At 50.2% G+C, this 21104-nt stretch overlaps 1 protein-coding gene across 2 annotated transcripts in view; it reads right to left on the bottom strand.

Moving 5' to 3' along the window:
- Positions 1 to 21104, bottom strand: part of KLHDC3 (kelch domain containing 3) — a 249559-nt gene that overhangs the window by 148881 nt on the left and 79574 nt on the right. For both annotated transcript variants that reach the window (XM_086925829.1, XM_086925830.1), the window contains exons 5-6: positions 11244 to 11315; positions 9386 to 9599 (exon numbers count right to left, since the gene is read on the bottom strand). In XM_086925829.1, the coding sequence (XP_086781955.1) occupies positions 9386 to 9599; positions 11244 to 11315 (286 nt within the window). The remainder of the gene's footprint in view (positions 1 to 9385; positions 9600 to 11243; positions 11316 to 21104) is intronic.

Raw genomic sequence — 21104 nt, 5'->3', positions numbered from 1 at the left:
ACTCTCCTACGCTAAACCGTCGGACGGTAGCTGGATTCAATCCATTCCGCTGCCAGCATCATCTGGCGTGTGGCAGCGGAATGGATTGAATCCAGCTACTGTCCGACGGTTTAGCGTAGGAGAGTCTCTACCCCTGAGACCTCCGGACCTCTTGCCGGGCATCACCGTCTACCTGCAGTTACTATCGAGCGCAGTAATTGAGAGAACGTGAGCAGCTACACCCATTGACTCCGGACCAATTGACGGACGTCCTTACTTACGAGTCCTCTTCACCCTGCATCTACATCTAAGTGCAGAAAAATTCACATGATGTGCGGTTAATCTCTACTCCTGCAGCCCCTGTGCGTCTTTTGCAGTGAAGACCCTACCCAGTACCCGTCCTGAGGAGAACCTTTTAATTTCCACGGTTCGAAACGCGTTGACCCCCAGCCTGTGACAAGAAAGAAGGGTGCAGCCAGGGAATAATTAATACCACTGCCGTGGGCCCTAGCTGGCAATCCTGAAAACACTTTATCACAGGTTCTGTGAGACATGCAGGCAGTTTCATTGCATCCTGAGTTCCGCCTGTCCACTGGTATATAAGTTCAAGGACTGGGTTTTTTTGCGTAATGCTTTTCCTTGTTTAATGTCTCTTATTTTGCAATTTGTTTTGTATGTAACAATTATGTAATAAGTTGCATGTGGGTGTTGTCAATTTTGAGTATCCATTGTGAACCTTTTCACACATGTATATATTGCGCACACAATTGTCTGTTGTTGATTCTACTGTTTTGACAGGATATTCCTTTGAAGACATATGAATTTATGAAACTTTATTAAAAATGAAAATAAATCTTTTGTAATACAAAACGTGTGGTTCACGCAGCACAAACTGACTGAGTGTATCCTAACTTATCACAAAACAAACCTGACTAGTCACCTTGTTCTGTTTTTCACTGGTTAGAGCAGGCAGACCTCGATGCAGAGCTCTGGCCAGGGACCAGGGTTCGATTCCCGCCTCGGCAGGTCTCGGGCTCATTAATTCCCCTGACCGGATATTCTCGCCTCAGTGCCTATTCTGATCATGGGTCCCACGCTGCAACTCTGGGCAATAGCTTGCTTAGTCTCCACAACGGCCCCCACAACGCGAGGGATGCCTGGTCTGCACCATGGGGGTGTCCAGGAGTGGACACTTCACCGGGAAAGCCAGGAAGGGTTCCCTTGCGGTATTTGTACAAGCGCCGGGAAACCCACTGCGGGTAGCTGTGCGCTATACAAGTACAAAAACCTTTACATTTACCCCAGCAGAGATCATACTCCTCCCCCAGCTGAGATCATACCCCTCCCCCAGCAGAGATCATACCCCTCCCACCTGAGATCATACCCCCTCCATCCAAGCAGAGATCATACCCCTCCCACCCCAGCAGAGATCATACCCCTCTCCACCCCAGCAGAGATCATACCCCTCTCCACCCCAGCAGAGATCATACCCCTCCCACCCCAGCAGAGATCATACCCCTCTCCACCCCAACAGAGATCATACCCCTCTCCACCCCAGCAGAGATCATACCCCTCCCACCCGAGATCATACCCCTCTCCTCCCCAGCAGAGATCATACCCCTCTCCGCCCCAGCAGAGATCATACCCCTCTCCGCCCCAGCAGAGATCATACCCCTCTCTACCCCAGCAGAGATCATACCCCTCTCCACCCCAGCAGAGATCATACCCCTCTCCACCCCAGCAGAGATCATACCCCTCCCACCCAAGCAAATCATACCCCTCCCACCCCAGCAGAGATCATACCCCTCCCACCCCAGCAGAGATCATACCCCTCTCCACCCCAGCAGAGATCACACCCCTCTCCACCCCAGCAGAGATCATACCCCTCCCACCCCAGCAGAGATCATACCCCTCTCCACCCCAGCAGAGATCATACCCCTCTCCACCCCAGCAGAGATCATACCCCTCCCACCCCAGCAGAGATCATACCCCTCCCACCCCAGCAGAGATCATACCCCTCCCACCCCAGCAGAGATCATACCCCTCTCCACCCCAGCAGAGATCATACCCCTCCCACCCCAGCAGAGATCATACCCCTCCCACCCCAGCAGAGATCATACCCCTCTCCACCCCAGCAGGACAGAGGATGAACCGAAAGAGGACTGCCCTGCTGCCCCAAGGGACCAGCAAAAAGAGGCTGCAATAACGAAGACTGCATTTGCTGCACCTGGTGGCTAGCGAAGAGAGAGACTGTACCCATCGTCTCCTGCCCAAGGGGAAGCGGTCTCCACATCCCAGTCAAGAGAACCCCAAGAACCACCGGACTGGCCTTCTGTGCAAGCCACGGAGACTCAACAGCTGAAGAAGTCTGCTGGGGCAAGTCGGCAGCTAAAGTCTAGAAGCAGCTACCATTGCCACCGTGCAGCACCATGGATAAAGACCCGACGCACAGAGTTGCACCCAAGTTCGCTGAGCCCGTGAGTGCTGTCAGAGAGTTGCTGGGACCTTCAGAAGGTGAGTCATCGACCCAGGGAATATTGGCCAGAGACAGTGGGCGACTGGTAGTCAAGGGGTGACTGGACTTCAGTTTAGCCGGAGAGGACTTTATGGGACACTGAGCCTGCAACCACGACCCCTTCACTGTTTTCTGGTCCTGAGGAATACCTGCAGGAAGACCCCCATTGACCGCCTCCTTAGGGCATCTTCAGCATTCTTTATCCCCTGCATCACAACCACTCCATAGGAATCTATTGCAACACGGATAAAGTGCCTAGAACTGCTGGAGACTGCTTCTTCTGAGAAGGCACCTGTTTTTGAGGACCTTGTTGGTTCCCCTGACTAGCTCCCTGCCGGAGTTGGTCCTTCCAAGTACTTATCTACTTTTCAAAAAAGAAAAATTTGAGTGTCTAATTTGTTGACTTTTCCAAGGCTTGTTTGCAGTGGAGTGAAATTGCTTGATCTATTATTGCTTGTAAAATCTGTTTTCTAAAATGTAATTTATCCAGGACCCTCCAGTGGATCTTTTTCAATCGTGTTTAAATTCTCATTATAAAAATACAGTTTATTTTCTTAAATCAGTGTTGGATTTCTTGTGTTGTGTCGATTTCTTCTTCAATTGTTTTGGTGCTGTTTAAATACTTTACACTTGTTCCTTTGTGTAAGCCTCCCTGCTCAGAGCCACGGTTACCCAGGGTTGAGCTGAAGGTTTCACTGACGAAGCATACTGAACCTACAGGGGTTGGTAAGTGTATTACACGGTAAGGTCGCCAAACCACACCATACATTACACCCCATTTCTTTACACTCCCCAATGCACACATCACTCTGCCTCATTTCTAGAAGAGATCTTGCTGCGCCAATGCGAAGATCTTATCACTCGTTATCCTAGCTGAGATTGCGTCTTCCTCCATCGCAAGCAGGAGGACGCCTCTTCTAATCCAATGCAAGGATCACACATGCTACTCGCCGCAAGCACCGAACGAGATTGGTTTGATCCTCGGATAAGACTCTTGAATATAGGTTTTCTCAAGGAAGTGCCTTCAGTCACTGGATTGCTTGCACCTCTTTCTCGGAGGACGAATCAAGCCTCCTATAGGTGTCTGTTTTCTGTTTCTACACAGAAGCTGTAGTTCACAAGTTTTCTGGTGGACAGAATTGGTGATCACTACTTTGCTGACACTAATGGCTGATCGGCAGAAAAGCTTGAACGTCATCGCAGGTGAAGCGAAGTGCCGGGAAGGTAAGAGCCTGCGTGATCGCTTACACTCGTGTAGAATTGTGTCCAGAGAGACTTTGGAAATGATTTTCCACAGAGCCTTTATCTCACTGAATTTGTTATCCATTAATTGGGCCTTGGATGTTATGCACTTTATACACACCACAATATTGATGGATTTCCTGGCCTCAGTGCTGTGAAGACATCGGTGAATCGTTCCCTGCAGGCAGAGGAGGTAGGTTCTCAATGAGTTTCATGACAAACGCCGTTGGAAGCTTATGGGGGTTTGGTCTGAGGGAGCTTTTGGTCAGTCCCTGCACAGCTGAGGAGGGGGGTCTCCATACAGCTGCACTGCCTTCTTTGTAGCAATCCCTCTATGAGGCTGAGTTTTGGAATTAGTTTTCCTTCAGTTGATTGACTGAAATTCTAACTCGTTCAAGGATTTAAATTTCCAACGGAAGACCAGGATGGATTGTTCAGAAGTGAGGATCGACATGAAATCCCTTTTTCAATAAGTTTTACTAATCTCCTGACATATTTGCACACTACAATTCACTTGCGTCTGTTTTTTGCTGCTTGGTCTGCTGACCGTATTCACATTTTTTACAGCGGATTGCTTTTTTTCTGCATGTTTAGCCAAGACCATGTTTGAAGAGAGGGGGGCCAGGGAGAGAACAAGTGTACTGTTGTGTAAATCTTTTTATAGTCGGATACTTTTGTTGGGAAATTACTGATTAAAGTGGGATGATCTCGTTTGTCGATCAATCACGCCATTTGTTCTTTCGAGTCAAGCATTTGCGGTGGTCAATTCAGTTGCCGAATTAGTGTTGAAGGATAACTCCAAAGTATGGGGAAAGGAGAGTATTTCATACAGCCACAGTGCGTCGCACCAATGGTGAACCACAGGCAAGCCAGTCTGTTACCAATCACTCTTTCGTGGATTTAGCTCCTTTTCCGTCTAGAAAGATTCCAAGTTGGAGTCCCACACGCTGGCACAATGGATTCATTTTGGGCTCCTTGTGCGAGGGAGCGGATGTCCAGAAAGAAACTGACAACAGTGTAAAACGACAGTGCGTAACAACAGTGTTTGTCAGTTGGCTTGTAGCTACAGCCTCAGCGTGGCTCAGAAGTACATCAAGCGGAGTATTGGGGCTCCATGGCCAAGAATGGTCGACACCTTTAGTCGGGTCCTTTTCCAGATCCGAGGTCTTCATTCGGTGCCAATCGGAGCACATAGGTGGTGAGGGTCCTGGTGTCTGTGGCGCTTTGCACTCTGGGCTACGAGCCCAACTCTCTCTGGAGTGCAGTGCGCTGGTTCTGCTCTGCTTTAGGCCTCTTGGGAGGCTTGGAGTGGGTGTCGGAGCCTACCATGCTTACAACCCTTGCAGAAGTCTTCATTCGAGGGCAGCTGGTCTTGGAGGCTGAGGGTGCCTCCTCCTCTTCCACTGGGTTGGAGCCGCCTGAAGAGGCTGCCTCTGGGATGGGCGATGGCTGATGGTGTGGGATGCCCAAGGAGCCAGCGTCGTCACCTTCCACTGCACCCAAAGAGTCCCGTTCACCAAAGATGTCTGGGGTGTCAGCAGTGGACTAGTGAAAAACCCCTAAATTTAGCTTTTCACTACTGTAAGGCCTACCTCTCCCATAGCAGAACATTGTTTCACCTTATTACATTTAAAAGTGCTAAACTTGACTGGAAGCAGGTAAAAATAGCATATCTGGAATCAAAAGAATTGGATTTTAAAATGCAATTTATTGGCAAAGTTGAATTTCAGATTACAATTTTGTAAACGCAACTTGAAGAAAGTGGTATTTTCCTGCCCTTAGCTTTCCGGGGCCTTGTAGGACTTTACAGCTATCTGGGCCTGTTCACGTCTTCACCATCGTGAATGCGAATTGGGCCCAGTGAACAACAGGACCTGGGAGTAGTAGGGAAAGGGCCATCCTGAAAGTTTGGGGGGGGGGGGGCTGTTATGTTATGTTAATGTTTCATGGTGCTGAGTCTAGCATGTGCCGGGGCCTGCAGAGGACTATACGTGGGCCTGTGTGAACAGCCACGCTTTGAGCAGCCTTCTAAAACGTAGGAGTTTGTTGCAGGACCGAATCTCCAAAGGGAGGGAGTTCCACAGCCTGGGTTCCAGAGTCGCAAACCTGCGCCCTCCCTGGAGGTGGAGTTTGAAGGAGGGGGTGGTCAAAAGATGGAGGTTTGCAGAGCGGAGGTTGTGGGAGGGGATGTACCTGGCCAGGAGGTTGTTTATGAATTGAGGACTGTGGCCATAGAGATATTTAAAGATAATACAGGTCGTCTTAAAGGCAATTTGTTGGGAAATGGGGAGCCAGTGGAGATTTTTCAACAGAGGCCTGGCAGATTGCCAACGCGGCTGCCGATGATCAATCTGGACACCTGATTCTGGACCAGTTATACGCTTGGTGAGGCAGAGTGGGAGGCCTAAGTAGATGGAATTGGCATAGTCCAGGTGAGATAATGCTAGGGAAATTACCGCCTGGATCAGGGCTGATTGGGTGAGAATCCCACTGATCTTCCTGATCTGACGGAGTTGAAAGAAACAGGAGGACACGACCGTGCCTATTTGGGTTTTTAGGGAGAGATCCTTGTCGATGATCACTCCTAGGCTTTTTTGCAGAGGGAGAAGGGGTAGTACCGGGCCGAGTTCTGGAGGCCAGTAGTGTGGGCCCCAGAGAGTCTGACCTTTACCAACGAGGACTAGCTCGGTTTTACCGGGGTTCAGTTTTAGATGGTTGAGATCCATCCATTGGCGGATGTGAAGCAGAGTGCCCTGGAACGCTCGGATGGATTCAGGGGAGTTGTTTATAGTAAAGATCAATTGAAGGTCGTCGTCGTAGTTGAACGTGGTGGCCTTGAATTCCTTCAGGGACCGGATCAGGGTAAAGAGGTACACATTGAACAGAAGGGGGGACAGTGAGGATCCCTGCGGACTGTTCTATGAAGTTCGACAAATGAGTTGTTATGCGCGCCTCGAGGACTTTGGCCAGGTAGGGGAGAAGGGAAATGGGCCTGTAGTTAGAGGGGTTTGCGGGTTCAGCGCCTGGCTTTTTCAGGAGGGGGACAACGACCGCCTCCTTAAAGGCGATGGGGACCCTGCCCTGGGACAGGGATTCATTGAGGAAGGTCAGGATAGGGGGCGAAGGATCGAGAAGGTGTCCTTTAAGATGTGCGGGGGGCAGCAGTCCCTGGGGGAACCAGACTTCACCCTCGCCAGTAGGGCCTGTAAGGAGTGAGTGTCTATGGGTGGAAAGTGGTCGAGAATGTGAGCGTTGGATGCTGTGGCGGGAAGGTCCGTCTTGGGTTCGGTGATTGGGATACTGGCTTTGATGGTAGCGATCTTATCTAAGGAGTAATTGTTGAGGGAGTCACACAATTGTTGGGTGGGCGCGATTTTGGGGAGGATTGTCTCGGAGTTGGATAGCTCGCTGACTATGGCGAAGATGTATTTTGATTTGTTATTTGATTTCGCAATTTTTTCAGAGAAGTAGGTGGCTTTAGCTGAAATTATGGCTTTTTTGTATTCTGTACGGGCAGCCAGATATGAGAGTTTAGCATCTGGGGCATAGGCCTGCCTCCATTTCCGCTCTTTTTGGCAGGTGTCTAATTTTCTAGCCCTGAGGTCCTGGTAGAACCATCTTTGGGCATCCGAGCGAAGGGCAATTTTTAATTTTTTAAGTGGAGCATGTATGTTGCTAGCTGCTAATAGCCAGTTTGAGATGTTAGCTTCGGCTAGGTCCACGTTTAAAGTGTCTTCGGGGTGGAGCGGGCCAGGCTATCCAGAAAAGCAGGGGTGTTGCGAGTGCTCCATTTCCTGACCAGACCTCCTTCGGGCGACTGCGGGAGTGAGTTCCTGATCCCTAAGAGGTGCCTCTCGGGTCTCGGACCCTCGGCTGGCTTCAGGTGAGCTCTTCCTGTGAAATGTTGAAGTTTTGAACTCTGTGAGCTGGACTTTGAGACGGTAACTTTTTAAGCGGGATTAACCCCGGCCCTGTATCCGGCCCACAGAGCAGTGGCCTGAAGTTCTGACTAAGGCCCAGTCTAGTGTGACCAGAAACACACAGTTGGCGCGTTCTGCTTCTTGGTGCTATTTTTACCTAAACGTTTAAAATCGCATATCTCCGGTTCTCTTGAATGGATTTGTATTTTATCTCTCAAATTTTACTTTGTTTTACTAAATTGGTGTGGAATATCTCGGGTTATATTTTCACTTTATCACTGTTTGTGTGCTGTATAAATTCTTAACACGGTGACTAAAAGTTGAGTCGGACTGCTTTTGTACCAAGCTACCAAAATGTTGGGCGCACACACACCACACACACACACCCACACACACACACACCACACACACACACACACACACACGCACGCACGCACAAACACACACACACTCGCACACACACAACACACACACTCGCAAACACCCCCTTTCTACCACTCAACCCAAGAAAGAGGACCACCAGCCAGAGATTTCAAATTTCAAATTTAAAACATTTATAAAGCGCAACGTGCACCATACGGTTTCTTGGCGCTAGTGGAGAGTTCGGCAACTGAGGCAAAATGAAACCTGTCGTGGAAAAGAGGGGAAATTACACGGAAAAGGCCTGTTTAAAGAGAAAAGTTTTTAGATCTTTACGAAAGGAAAGATAATGAGTGGCGGAGCGGAGGTGATCAGGGAGGGAGTTCCAGAACGTGGGGGCAAGGGTAGAGAAGTTAGTTCCACCCCACTTTTTCCGTTTGAAACGTGGGATTAGGAGGAGGGATTTGGAAGAAGAGCGAAGCTCTCTGGAAGGGACATACTCATTTATTAGCGAGGAGATGAAAGTGGGGGCAGTGCCCTGGCGGGCCTGGAAGACCATGCAGCCGGTCTTGAACAGGGAACGTTCCTTGACAGGCAGCCAGTGAAGCTCCCTGAGGAGAGGTGTAGAATGATGATAACGTGGGAGACCATAGACCAACCGGGCCGCCTGGTTCTGGACCATCTGGAGTCTCCGCAGGCTGTATGCTGGAATGCCGTGGTAAAGGGCATTGGCATAATCCAGCCGCGATATCACCAGTGCGGCCATGATCAACTTGAGTGCTTGTGGGGAAAAGAAACGGGAAACAGTGCGAATGGTTCGGAGAGTGAGGAAACAGGAAGAAACTACAGTACTGATTTGAGAATGAAGGGTGAGCTGGTTGTTCATTTTAACCCCCAGTGTTTTAACTGTGGTTGAGGGAATGGGGGAGGGACCAAGAGAAGAGGGCCAGAAGAGGGAGTTCCAGGGACTGGACGAACCACCGGTGAGAACCAACTCGGTTTTGTCCGGGTTCAATTTAAGGTGGTTGTGGTTCATCCAGTCCCTGATGAAGGTCATGGTAGACTGAAAATTGGAGACAGAAAGAGAAGAGGAGGACAGGTCAAAGATGAGCAGACAATGCAGACTGGAGGAAAAACTCCCATACAGAACCGCTCCCTCACCCTCAAAAAGCTGCAAGTACGGCTCCTTCTACTCCCACCTCCTGACTTCCACCCATGGAGGGCACTAGCAGCACGAGAAGGCTGTGAAGGCGGATTGCAGAACGGAGTTGAGCATCATATAGCTCAAGTGACCTTCTGTAGTGGAGGATTACCCAGAACCAGACCAACTGACCAGAGACTACAATGAAGGCCCATAACCAAGACTCACACGCGGAGTGACTCCGTCGGCCCTCGGGTGGCTGAGGCGTGGGGGGGCTCTCCTGCCAGGAATTGCTGTCGGTGTCAAAGACCCTAATGCGATTGCAGTAGATCTCGTTGTTTGAGTGGAAAGGCCCAAAGCGATCCGCTCGACCACCAAAGACGAACATCTTCCTGCCAATGATGGTGGCAGAGTGGAAGTCTCGCCAGCACGCCGGCTGACCCTAGAAAGCAAAGGACACTGGGGAGAATGTGAGAAGCCTGGAGATTGGCTGGCCAGGTGACAGGCGCAGATATGAAGTGAGTACAGAAGAGAAGAGTAAAGGTACTCGAAAGGTCGAGGCAAACTGTCAGCCAGGGGCAGACGGTACAAATAATGCAGCTTACAAATGGTAAAGCGTGATGAGATGGAGAGAAAAGCAAGTAAAAAAAAACCAAGGCAAGAATTAATTAAGTGGAGAGAGGGGGTGGGGAGAGAGTGAGAGGAGGCGGGGAGAGAGTGAGAGGAGGCGGGGAGAGAGTTAGGAGGCGGGGAGAGAGAGTGAGGAGGCGGGGAGAGAGAGTGAGGAGGCGGGGAGAGAGAGAGAGGAGGGGGGGAGAGAGAGAGGAGGCAGGGAGAGAGTGAGAGGAGGTTGGGAGAGAGTGAGAGGAGGCGGGGAGAGAGAGAGAGGAGGGGGGGAGAGAGAGGAGGCAGGGAGAGAGTGAGAGGAGGCGGGGAGAGAGTGAGAGGAGGCGGGGAGAGAGTGAGAGGAGGCGGGGAGAGAGGAGGGATGGAGACAGATGGGGGTTCGACCCCACCGGCAGGGGAGGGCTGGAGACAGATGGGGGTTCGACCCCAACGGAGGGGGAGGGATGGAGACAGATGGGGTTTGATCCCACAGGCGGGGGGAGGGATGGACACAGATGAAGGGTTCGATCACACCGGTAGGGGAGGGATGGTGACAGATAGGGGTTCAACCCCACCTGCGGGGGAGGGATGGAGACAGACGGGGGTTCGACTCCACCGACGGGGGAGGGATGGACACAGATGGAGGGTTTGATCCCACCGGCGGGGGAGGGATGGAGACAGATGGGGGGGTTCGACCCCACAGAAAGGGGAGAGATGGAGACAGATGGAGGGTTCGATACCACCGGTGGGGGAGGGATGGAGACAGATAGGGGGTTCGATCCCACTGGCTGGGGAGGGATAGACACAGATGGAGGGTTCGATCCCACCAGCGTGGGAGGGATGAGACAGATGGGGGTTCAATCCCACTGGTCCACCCGAGTCAGCTCGTTCACACCTCCTAGAACGGCCCTAAACGCAACAGCAAAGTGTCTTCATTCTTGTATCTCCTTATATTAGGAATATTAAAACTACTAGTGCACCAGAGGAAGGGAAGACGGAGTGAAAGTTTGAATGCCGCTTGCAGAATCATCTGCAAACATGTCAGATGCACAGATAGATGTATTTTCAGAAGGAAAGCCTTTGACTAGTCCGAACATACACACACAGAGGCTGATAGCCTTAATAAAACAGCTTGAAACGTGGTGACGTGAAGCCCTGGTATTCAAAGCCTCACTCACTCCAGTCTCTGCTCTGTTCGGGATTGTCACACTGGGCTGCTTTTACTCAGTGTTTATCGGTTGTGCTTAGTCATAAAAGAAAATACAGTCATGAAGACACCTTCCTGTTATGTTTTAAATATTTGTATGTATTTGTTACTCCACAATAATCTAAGGTACGGACTGTGTCCTATGGTTCAAGTGGGAAGAGAAGCCCGGCCCCTTCCCGGGTCCACACAGCCCCACTCCCCTTTAATGAACACCCCCTTCAGGGCACAGCCAAGGACTGGCAGTGTGGGGACGAGCTGGTGTCAGAGACATACCTGAACAGTGATTAATGTCCATGTATAAGAGCCCGTGTCCATTCGATGGATGTCGTTGGAGAAGCAATCAGCCTGTGAGACAGATGGAAGGGTTAGGTTACAGAAGAGGAACAACAAGCGTGAAGGATGAAGACAGTTCAACATGCTAGACTCTGAGGACTCCATACTTGCAACATTTGAAGACATTAGACATGTTGGGGCCTGGCTGGACGTCTTGATATGAGCAGCCATCAACATTGGCATTTAGTCTTTTTTAGGCCTGTTCTTAGGGTTCTGGGACAGGCTGTATTTACTGAGTTATACAAATCATGGGTTCTGTGGTTTACCACGGATGTAAAGAAGGCAATACAGCATGAATGTGCTGCAATTACAGAACCAAAGAGCCCTCTTTACACAAGTACTTCCAGAGGGGGAGGGCGAATGCTCAAGATTGTTTCCAGGTGGCAGCTGTAGGTCAGCACCACACAACAGAACACAGTCCACCTCTGCACCCAGCCACAACTGGGCACCAGGTCACAACCAGCTCTGCACCCAGCCACAACTGGGCACCAGGTCTTTATTCACACCTCGGACATGCAAGGCTGTGAGGACGAGGACACACAACCAGCTCTGCACCCAGCCACAACTGGACACCAGGTCACAACCAGCTCTGCACCCAGCCACAACTGGACACCAGGTCACAACCAGCTCTGCACCCAGCCACAACTGGACACTAGGTCTTTATTCACACCTCGGACATGCAAGGCAGTGAGGACAAGGACACACAACCAGCTCTGCACCCAGCCACAACTGGACACCAGGTCACAACCAGCTCTGCACCCAGCCACAACTGGACACCAGGTCACAACCAGCTCTGCACCCAGCCACAACTGGACACCAGGTCTTTATTCACACCTCGGACATGCAAGGCAGTGAGGACGAGGACACACAACCAGCTCTGCACCCAGCCACAACTGGACACCAGGTCACAACCAGCTCTGCACCCAGCCACAACTGGACACCAGGTCTTTATTCACACCTCAGACATGTAAGGCAGTGAGGATGAGGACACATAAAACAAACCAGAATACAGGTGTGCTACTTACTCGAGCGTACTTGCAGCTCTTACACAGTGAAGAGCTAAAGTCAAACACTGGCACCTGTAAAGAATGCTATTCTACAGGGGAGGTTCAGGGTCAGAGGTCAGTGAGGCAAGACCCCTCTACTGCAAACCTCCTGGTTTCATCATTCGAGCTGACCAGGCACCATTTGCTGTTCAAGGAAACTTGCACTAGTCCTCTGGGAGGTCTGCTGCATGCTCATTCTTCGACAAGAAGATGTGCCCTGTAGCAATTACGTCATTTTGCTCTAAATTTTAGCACAAAATGCATCCTCGTGGTAATGTTTTGACGTGATGACACATTTTGCACAAACATATTGCCCGAAAAACACAAGTGCCACAAACAGCCACTGGCACTTTGCTTCTTCTGGTTATCCCCAGTCTCCTGCGCTACGATCCTGCTGCGAACGGCGGCATAGTGACGCAACACGGCAGAATAGCAGGATTTCATGAATTCTAGATAATGTGTAACGAAATGGTTGCTTACCAGTACGAGTAGTTTTGCGGCTTCTAGTGGTTGCATCTGAAATAGTTGTTGGTTTTTTTGGTGTGTTTTTTTTTTCTTCTTCTAGTTTTGGGCATCGCCGACCACCATCTGATGCCAGTACGTCCCCTGTGTGATGTCAGACAGCGCTTTGGAGGTCGTTGTGCATTGTAGCCATCTTCTGATTCTTTTTTCGGTTTCTGTTCTTAGTTTTTAGACCTTTAGATGGTTATTTGAGATAAATATTGTAACTTGTTTCCCCACCGGGTGTATTTCTTGTAGGGGAGGCCGGGTGGGTCGCATGTGAATCCAGAAAATTCTTCGAGCTGCAAAACTACTCCTACTGGTAAGTAAGCATTTTGTTTTGTAGCGTGGATCCTTTTCTGGATTCACATGCTGTGCATCAGATTACGTGTCGGTTTCTCCCATCTTTGGGAGGTTGTGGTAAGAGAAAGACTTTGCGAACACATGTTTTGAAGTACTTTTTGTCCTACTTGTGCTTCCGTAATCATTTGTGTGTCCACAATGTAATGTTTGGTGAAGGTGTGCGGTGATGCCCATGTAGCTGCTGCACAGATAGGGTCTATGGGCACATTGGCCAAAAATGCCAGGGTTGCTCCCTTCTTCCTAGTGGACTGAGCTGTTGGTGGTCCCGTTAATTCTTTGTTAGCAGTGGCGTAGCATAGCTGGATGGTTTGGACTATGCACCCAGAGATGGCTGCTGTTGGTATGCAAGTAGGCAACAAACAACTATTTGGATTTGCGTGTTTGTTCTGTTCTCTGTGGGTAATACAGTAACGCTCTCCTTACATCCAGGGTATGGAGGCTTCATTATCCTTTAGTCTTTGGGTTTTTGAAGAAAACCGGGAGGAGAATATTTTGATCTAAGTGATATTTGGATACCACTTTTGGCAGGAATTGTGGGTTTGTTTTTAAAATAACCTTGTCCTAGTGAATTTGAACGTATGGTTCCTGTAGGGTTAATGCTTGTAACTCACCTACTCTCCGTAAGGACGTAATAGCAATGAGAAAAGCTGTTTTTAAAACAATGTGTTTGAGTTCTGCTTCATGCATGGGCTCAAAAGGTGTTCCATAAGTTATGTGAGCACCGAGTTTAGACTCCACAAGGCCACTGGGGCTGTTCTAGAGGAGCAATCAATTCTTTTAGGATTAAATCTTATATTAATATGAAATAGAACACTCAGATCAGGCAGCAATTTGTCTAACTGAGGTCATTATTATGTCTCAACATCCCTTTAAGCACAGGCAACATTTGTGCTGTTCTGTGTTTCTTTTGGAATGTTTCAAATAAAAAAATCTTCCTCCAGTGCTTCCTTGTGTAAAGGCACTTCATGGCAATTACCTGCCCCAGCAATTAATTTGAGATATGCAGTATTATCATCAGGAGGGGAAGGGTTTGCTGGGTATAGATCCGGGTCGCTCTCTTGGGGTGGATCAGAGTTATAGTCGTCTCATGGATCTGATGGAGGGTGATTGTAGTTATCATCCTCTTCTATATCAGGACTTGCGTTAGGAGAACCTGATGATGTGATCTGTAGAGGATCTGTATGGGGTAAAATGGATTTTGGTGAAGAAGGTGGCGGGATCTGGGGGATAAGAATAGGGCTAGTAGCTATGTCCTTTTTCTTCATGAGAGGAATTCTATATTCAGTGTCTGATTGCCTCTTTGAAGGTATTACTAGTTTTTTGTGACCAGTGTCAGGATTTATTTGAATTTTCTTTTGTTTTGGTTCCAGCTTTTTCTTAATTTTTTCTAAGATCAGCTCCAGTGGTTGTAATGGAGCATCTTTTTGTTTCGGTGCCTACATTTTCAGTGCCGAGCTAGATTTTAGTTTTTTTCTCTTTCGATCCGAGAAGTTTCGGAACCAAAGGGGGTCTCATCTCGGCTTGAGCTGGAAGACTTGTCTTGCCATTTTGGTGCCGAGCCTGAAGGTGGGGCATTTGAACCAGAGTGTCTGTGCCAACCATGGCCATTCAACAGTGGTGGGCCAATAACCTTTTGTTTTGTTGGAGTAGGGTTGGTGGGAAAAGGGCTTTAGTACTCATGGCACCCTGTCCAGGCGGAACGTCGTGGAACTTGAGTTCAATCTCCAACTCTGAATCGGAGTCCTGGGGAAGAATGCCTCTTCTTCCACTGCCATTTCTGCCTGCTCAATATCTTCCCCGAAGATATCAGGCGTGTCCTCAATAACCTTGTCGTTGCATGTCTCTTCATCGAGTCAGACGGTCCCGTAGAGGCTTCTTGGATCGGAACGACAGACACGTCTCTCAGTCTTCCTCCTTATGTTCTGGGGAAAGACAGAGGTTAGAGACCTTATGCTGGTCGGTGCGCAGATATTTGGAATGGCATAGAGGACGGAATTGAAACTGTGTCCGTTCCATTGATGGAAGTCAGGATGTTGATTCTTGAAGTAGAAGCCAACGAGGAAAGAGGTAAGCCTGAGGGCCGCGGTTAGAGCTTTTTCAATAATCTAGATAAAGTTTTCGTAAATTTCAACACGAAAATGTGGAAGATGCGATCAAAAACAATACGGACGAGGGCAGGGTGAATTGCGCACCGAAGGGATCCCGATTGACGGTTTCAAATTGCAGCGCAGCAATACACGTACGAACCTGATGGCGGAATGAAAACAATCTAACAATGGAGTTGACGCGCGTGCGCAGTATCGCCGAAAGGAGGAGTCACCTTACTTCGTGACTGGAAAAGACTTCTTCGGGAAAAAAAAAAAACCTTGCAAGCATACGGATCAAACACGAGATGGCAGGCGTATGCAAAGCATGTGTATCTACAGCTCACATGCCTCGAACCGAACGCTACTAAAGACAAGTAGCCTGTTTTTCTGATTGATCCTTCTAACTGCAGATTCCTCACCTCAGAATAGATACCAAAGCAGTAAATTTCCAGGTGGAGCGTCAAAGAAGTGGACTCACAATAAAATCTCTAGCAGGGCAAAATGCACTTCCTACTGAAGCTGGTTGTCAAGGCAGTAGTGCTACATGAATGTATGCACGGATGCCCATGTCGCAGCCTGGCAAGTGTCAAGGACAGGTACTTCACATGCCAACGCAGTGATAGCAGCCTTATCCTTGGTGGAACTAGCTCTCAGACCATCCAGAGGCTGCTTCTCATCAGTGTGCAGCAAGCCTTAATGCAGAGGAAGATCAACCTTGATAAGGTCCTCATTGGCACCACCACCTTTGTCATCGCTCCAGAGATCCCACGAAAAGCTGATCAGCCACACAATGGCTCTTGGTAGATCAACGTAGAAGCCTAAGCCCTTTTGAGGTCCAACCAAGGGAGACTTTGCTCTTTCAAAGGGTGATGGGGAGCAAAAAGTGTAGGTAGCGTGATAGATTGCCCAAAGTAAAAGGGAGTCATAACTTTTGGTAAGAAGTCTGTCCGAGGCGTCAGCGCCAATCTGTCTGGGATAAAGGTGGTGTCAGGCATTTGCACTGAAAGAGGCTGAAGTTGGCTCATGCAATCACAACACCAGGAATGCACCCACGGCCAGTGCCCAGCCATGGGGCCCCTCTGAATCCATGGGATCTGAAGGCACACCCTAGAAAGAACCAGAAATGTGCAGCATGGCTTCTCTAAAGTCCTCCTTCTGCTGCGGGATCGACAAAGCCTTAGAAATTCAGGGTGTCTTGAGACCAACTGAGGAATGGTTTCCATGGCCAGAGACTCTAAAGGGGTGTGACGGACAAGACACCCTTGCGCCTTATGTTTGAGGCCAGAGGTGGCGGGATGGGCTTGAGTCTTTGTTGGACTTGGCCATTCTGGCAGGTTCACCCCTGAACTTTTTGCTTATGAATGTGAATTGGTGGTAGTGATTTTTGGTTTCTGCGTACTTTCACTGTGTCCCAGTGGAAAGTGCGTGGAGTAAGGTTGGCCTGTCCTCCCATAGGAATGCATGGGGAATGTCTGTGTCCCTGGTAGTTCCTGATGAGTGAGGTGTGCAGGCTCGAATCTGGTATGTGCACACTCGTGAGAGTGAATGCTGCGTAATGATGTATGCAGCATGTATGGGTCTAGTGTGGAAATGCCACTTCTAGACATGGATGTGCGTGTGCTTTAAAGGTGCTGACATGTGATTGGCTGGAGCTGGCTGGTGAGCCTGGCTCCAGGAGTCTGGATGGGTCTGCCCGGTGGTGAGTGTGGAGATTAGCATGCTGATGGCTGGGGAGGGGTGCACCTGGGTCCTGAATAGGGCTGGGCTTTCCCCACACAATGCTGGCTCCGCCCCCTGTGGTGCGACTGATGACCCTAGCCCTGCCAGTGAAGAGTGAGGGGCTGAGCACATCAAGGGTGCTCACAAACCAGCTGTGACTGGTTTTTCTCCTCACCCTGAGCAAAGACAAAGGGAAAAGGTGTATAAAAGAGGGGATGTGTCCCCACACAAACTGTTCTCTTCTTGATCCTATCTAGAGGGGGCTGCTGCTGTGGCTGGGCGCCAGGAGGACCGCCACTGGGGATTGCCTCCCTGCCTAGGAGGACCCTGTGAGCTGGCTCTGGGCCCAGCCTTGCCCCCCCCGCCCCCCAACTCCTGAAGGACTTGTTGTTACCCTTTGGGGCACCCTCGCGCTGGGGAGCGCTTGGCCCTGGCCCCTGGAACCTTGTAGCACTGGGGAGCGCTGCAATTGTGCCACTAGCGCCTGGGAGCGCTTTACCCTTTTCAAAGGCGCCTGGGAGCGCTTTACTTGTCTTCTAAGCGCCTGAGGGGGCTTTATTTGCAAAGGCCGGTGCCTACCCGGCATTGCCCCGCTGGATTGCAACCCCGAGCGAGTGCCGACCTCGCATTTGTGCCGCTCGTGGCACTTCGCTCTGTATTTAATTCACGGGAGCCCACCCCGTATTGCCGGTAAAGAATCACCGCCGCAGCCCAGGAGTTCACCATTGCGGCCCCGTGGCAGAGTTTTCCCGTGAGAGACGAAGCCGCCGGCATCACCTGGAGGCCGCGCTGGGATTGGCCCAGCCAGCCGAGCCCCCGCCGAGCCCCCGCCGCGTCATCAGGGAAGGAGCAGGAAGTAAAGCGGGCCGCCTGACCATGGGCGAGACACGCAAGACGGAAGTGTGGCCGGGCGTAAGGTTGCTGGGCCTCCGGTTGAGGAGGAAAGCCCCGTGTCGGCGAGAGGAAGCAGAAGACCGGCGAGAGCACAGAGGAGCAGCCGGTGAGTGGGGCCGGGGGTCCGTTCCCGAAGAGGAGGGCGTCGGGGCACATTGCCGGTGCCCGCCCCTCCCCTCTAACGTGTGGGAACATTTTGCATTTCGAGCCGGATAGGCTCCCCCGCTGTTTGGCCCCGCCAGTGTTTTCGAGCCAGAGAGGCTCCGGCAAGGCCGCATTCTGTTTCAAGGCCCACGAGGGCCCCCGGGGGCAGATCCTGGTTCAGAGTCCCCAGAGCGGGACTCCAACAACCGCAGGACACCTTTTGTGTAATTGGAGCCCAGAGAGGCTCAAGGAGGGCATTTTGTATCCCGAGCCCAAGAGGCTCACCCCACATTGCGTTTCGAGCCTGAAAGGCTCAGGGGGCATTAGTAGTTCGAGCCCAGAGAGAGGCTCCAGGGCCCCACAGTTGTTTGAGAGCCCACGAGGCTCAGGGGGCATTTCCTTTGTTCAGAGCCAGCGAGGCTCCAACGTTGGCCCCATTATTTTCTCTACAGCTTCCCAGCACTTAGTGGGCAGCTGCCACGTTGTGAGGAACTGAGTGCACAGTCCGGGGAGTCTGGAGCGCCCAGCGTGGACCATTTTCCCCATTACCTTTCCCTATCTTCTCTCATGTTCTTTCAGAGTGTGACTGAGGATCACTGGCCCTTTAAGGCGTCTAGCTTTTCGGAGGAACCGCAGAGATCATGTGGTCCAGAGTTCTTCAAATGGAGTGGCCCCGAGGACAGCAGGCGTTCCCTGGGACCAACGGACGGAGAACGCCAGGAGAGGACATTCACAGAGACATTCTCGGTGCTGCCTTGGAATAGAGCCGGAACACTGCACAAGGAGGAAGCTGACTCATCGTCGGAGAAGTGCCGGAGCAGAGCCGAACTCTAGGACGGAACAGACAGGCAGCCAGACCCTAGCTGGCAATGCGACAACTCGAGCCACGGCCCTGGAGGGTCGTGGCTCCACGAAGTACGGGGGCGCATTTCCTCAGTTTGGGGTCGCGCACTAGAGGGTGCCAAGGGAGGAGATAAAGTGGGTGAACTAAATGCAGGACCGTCCTCAGCGTAATAAAGCAGTGCGGCATAAAGGCAGCGCAGCGTGAATCACTGGTGGCGGTAAAGGTGTTAGTTCCCCACACTTCCCCGACATCCTGACAACAAAACTTGTATCGAGAACCACCTCCTTACAGGGTTCTTTCTGTTTTCTTATTTCCTTTCCGGGAGCGCTGACCATCTCCTTGACGAGCAAGACCTAGGCAACCTAATCGGAGAAGCGCTGCAGAGGACTACCTGTACCAGAAGCCCTTGCGCTGGAGGAGTGATTTCTTTTGATTTAAAGACTGTTCTTGTTTACAAGACTATAGACTTGTCCGAAATACCTTTAAGTGACAATAAATTCACTAGAAAAATCCCTGTGTATCCTGGTCTGCTTCTCCACCACCCCACACACGTTTAGGCCCCTGACATTGGTACACAGGGCGTCCTAGCCCCAACAAGGCCAGAAGGCCTAGGGACAGTCACAGGTGGTGACTTGTGTGAGTTCTGCGCAATTGTGTTTTCCTGCACCTCTGAATGTGTTTTTATGCGTCATGTGCCTTCTTCTGACACCTCTGAATGTTTGTAGGCATCATGTGTTTTCCTTCCTTACACCTCTGAATGTGTTGTGATGCATCATGTGTAATGTTCCTATGCCTATACCCCTACAGATATTGTGATACTTAGGTGGTTGTTTTTCTCCTAGTGCAGGTGGTGCTAGTGAGGTCCTGGTTCCCTGCATGACCTGTTCCTAAGGTGGTTAGGGTTGCGTAGGTGGTACTTACCTGTTACTGGTGATTACTGGGTGTGTGCTTTATGTTCTATTTTGTGCTACAGTGATTTATATTCTATGCTCTAAGTGCTAATTCTACCTAGTGCTAAGTTCTAAAAGTGCATACCCCTAACAGTGGTCCAGGTGGCCCTGTCTTGTACATATCCCTTGTAAATTCTGCCCGTGCCCCTGGCACATTGTAAGGTGTGTGTTTTATCTAATGTGTTTTGGTGTAATACAAAGGCTATTTTTAAATATAACCTTGTGTGGCGTTTCCTTTGTGGTGGGCCTTGGGTGTTGTTGCTGGGGTGCGTGCGCAAATACTTAACTCACATAGCCTCCAAGTTTAGCCTTGCTGCTCGCGCCACGTTACCTAGAGGGTGAGCAGGGGTTATCTTGGGTGTAACTCCCTTGCCCTGACTTAGGAGTGGTGGTCTCTGACTGACTTTGGCGCAAGCCCTGGCCAGCCAGGGATCCCATTTCTAACAGTCTTGGTTTGCTTTCTTATGATTAGACTCAAGTTACTGGAGGACGTAGAGCACAAAGACCAGGACTGCCATAAAGTGCAAGAGGGAGCATGTATAGACAAACTTAGCCAAGGCCCCTTAAAGTCTCAATATCTAGCCCGGTATTGGGACCAGGAAGTATACAGAGTGCACTCTCTGGCTGTGCTCATTGTCTTGGTATTTCCTTCATCGATACTTTTGGCAGGAGGTCTTTTATCTTATTCTGTAATAGAAGTACTTCTTGTTTTCGAGCCCTTTGGTTCAGTGGTACGTATTCTAGCTCTATGCAGTATCGGCGCTTTAGGAAGCTGAGCAAACAATTGTCAGGGCAAATTTCCCTCTAATCCTGGATGAAACCTAGTCTAATGCCTGCAGGTGTCGGATGTCTGGGAACATTTATCTGCAAGACATGCAGACGGCAAGGCGCTGGTACTCTGGCCATGCCTAAAGAGCGGTCTTACCACTGCACGCTTGTGTCTTGTACACTGGATGGCTGTGTGGCCGGGGTTTGTTGAGTGCGGAGTTAAACCCCAACTCTATCCAACGGCTTTAGGCAGAGAAAGCTCCTCTAATAACGTCTGGCACATCCTCCAGATCTTCCGCTTATGAATAATAACAGTGATCCCAGGATGGAGCAGTGTGGATATCGCCCATTAAAGGAGCAAAAGAACAACTGCCTTTAACTGTTGTTTCTTTTATTTTTATTTTTTACTTTTGAATCAAACCAGTTAAACATTTCCTAAATTACTAAATCAATATTACAGCTTTCAATACAGAAACCTAACATTC

The sequence above is a fragment of the Lissotriton vulgaris genome, chromosome 6 (assembly GCF_964263255.1).
Source record: "Lissotriton vulgaris chromosome 6, aLisVul1.2, whole genome shotgun sequence".
Lineage (NCBI taxonomy): Eukaryota > Metazoa > Chordata > Amphibia > Caudata > Salamandridae > Lissotriton > Lissotriton vulgaris.
This window is presented reverse-complemented; position numbering and strand designations above follow the sequence as displayed.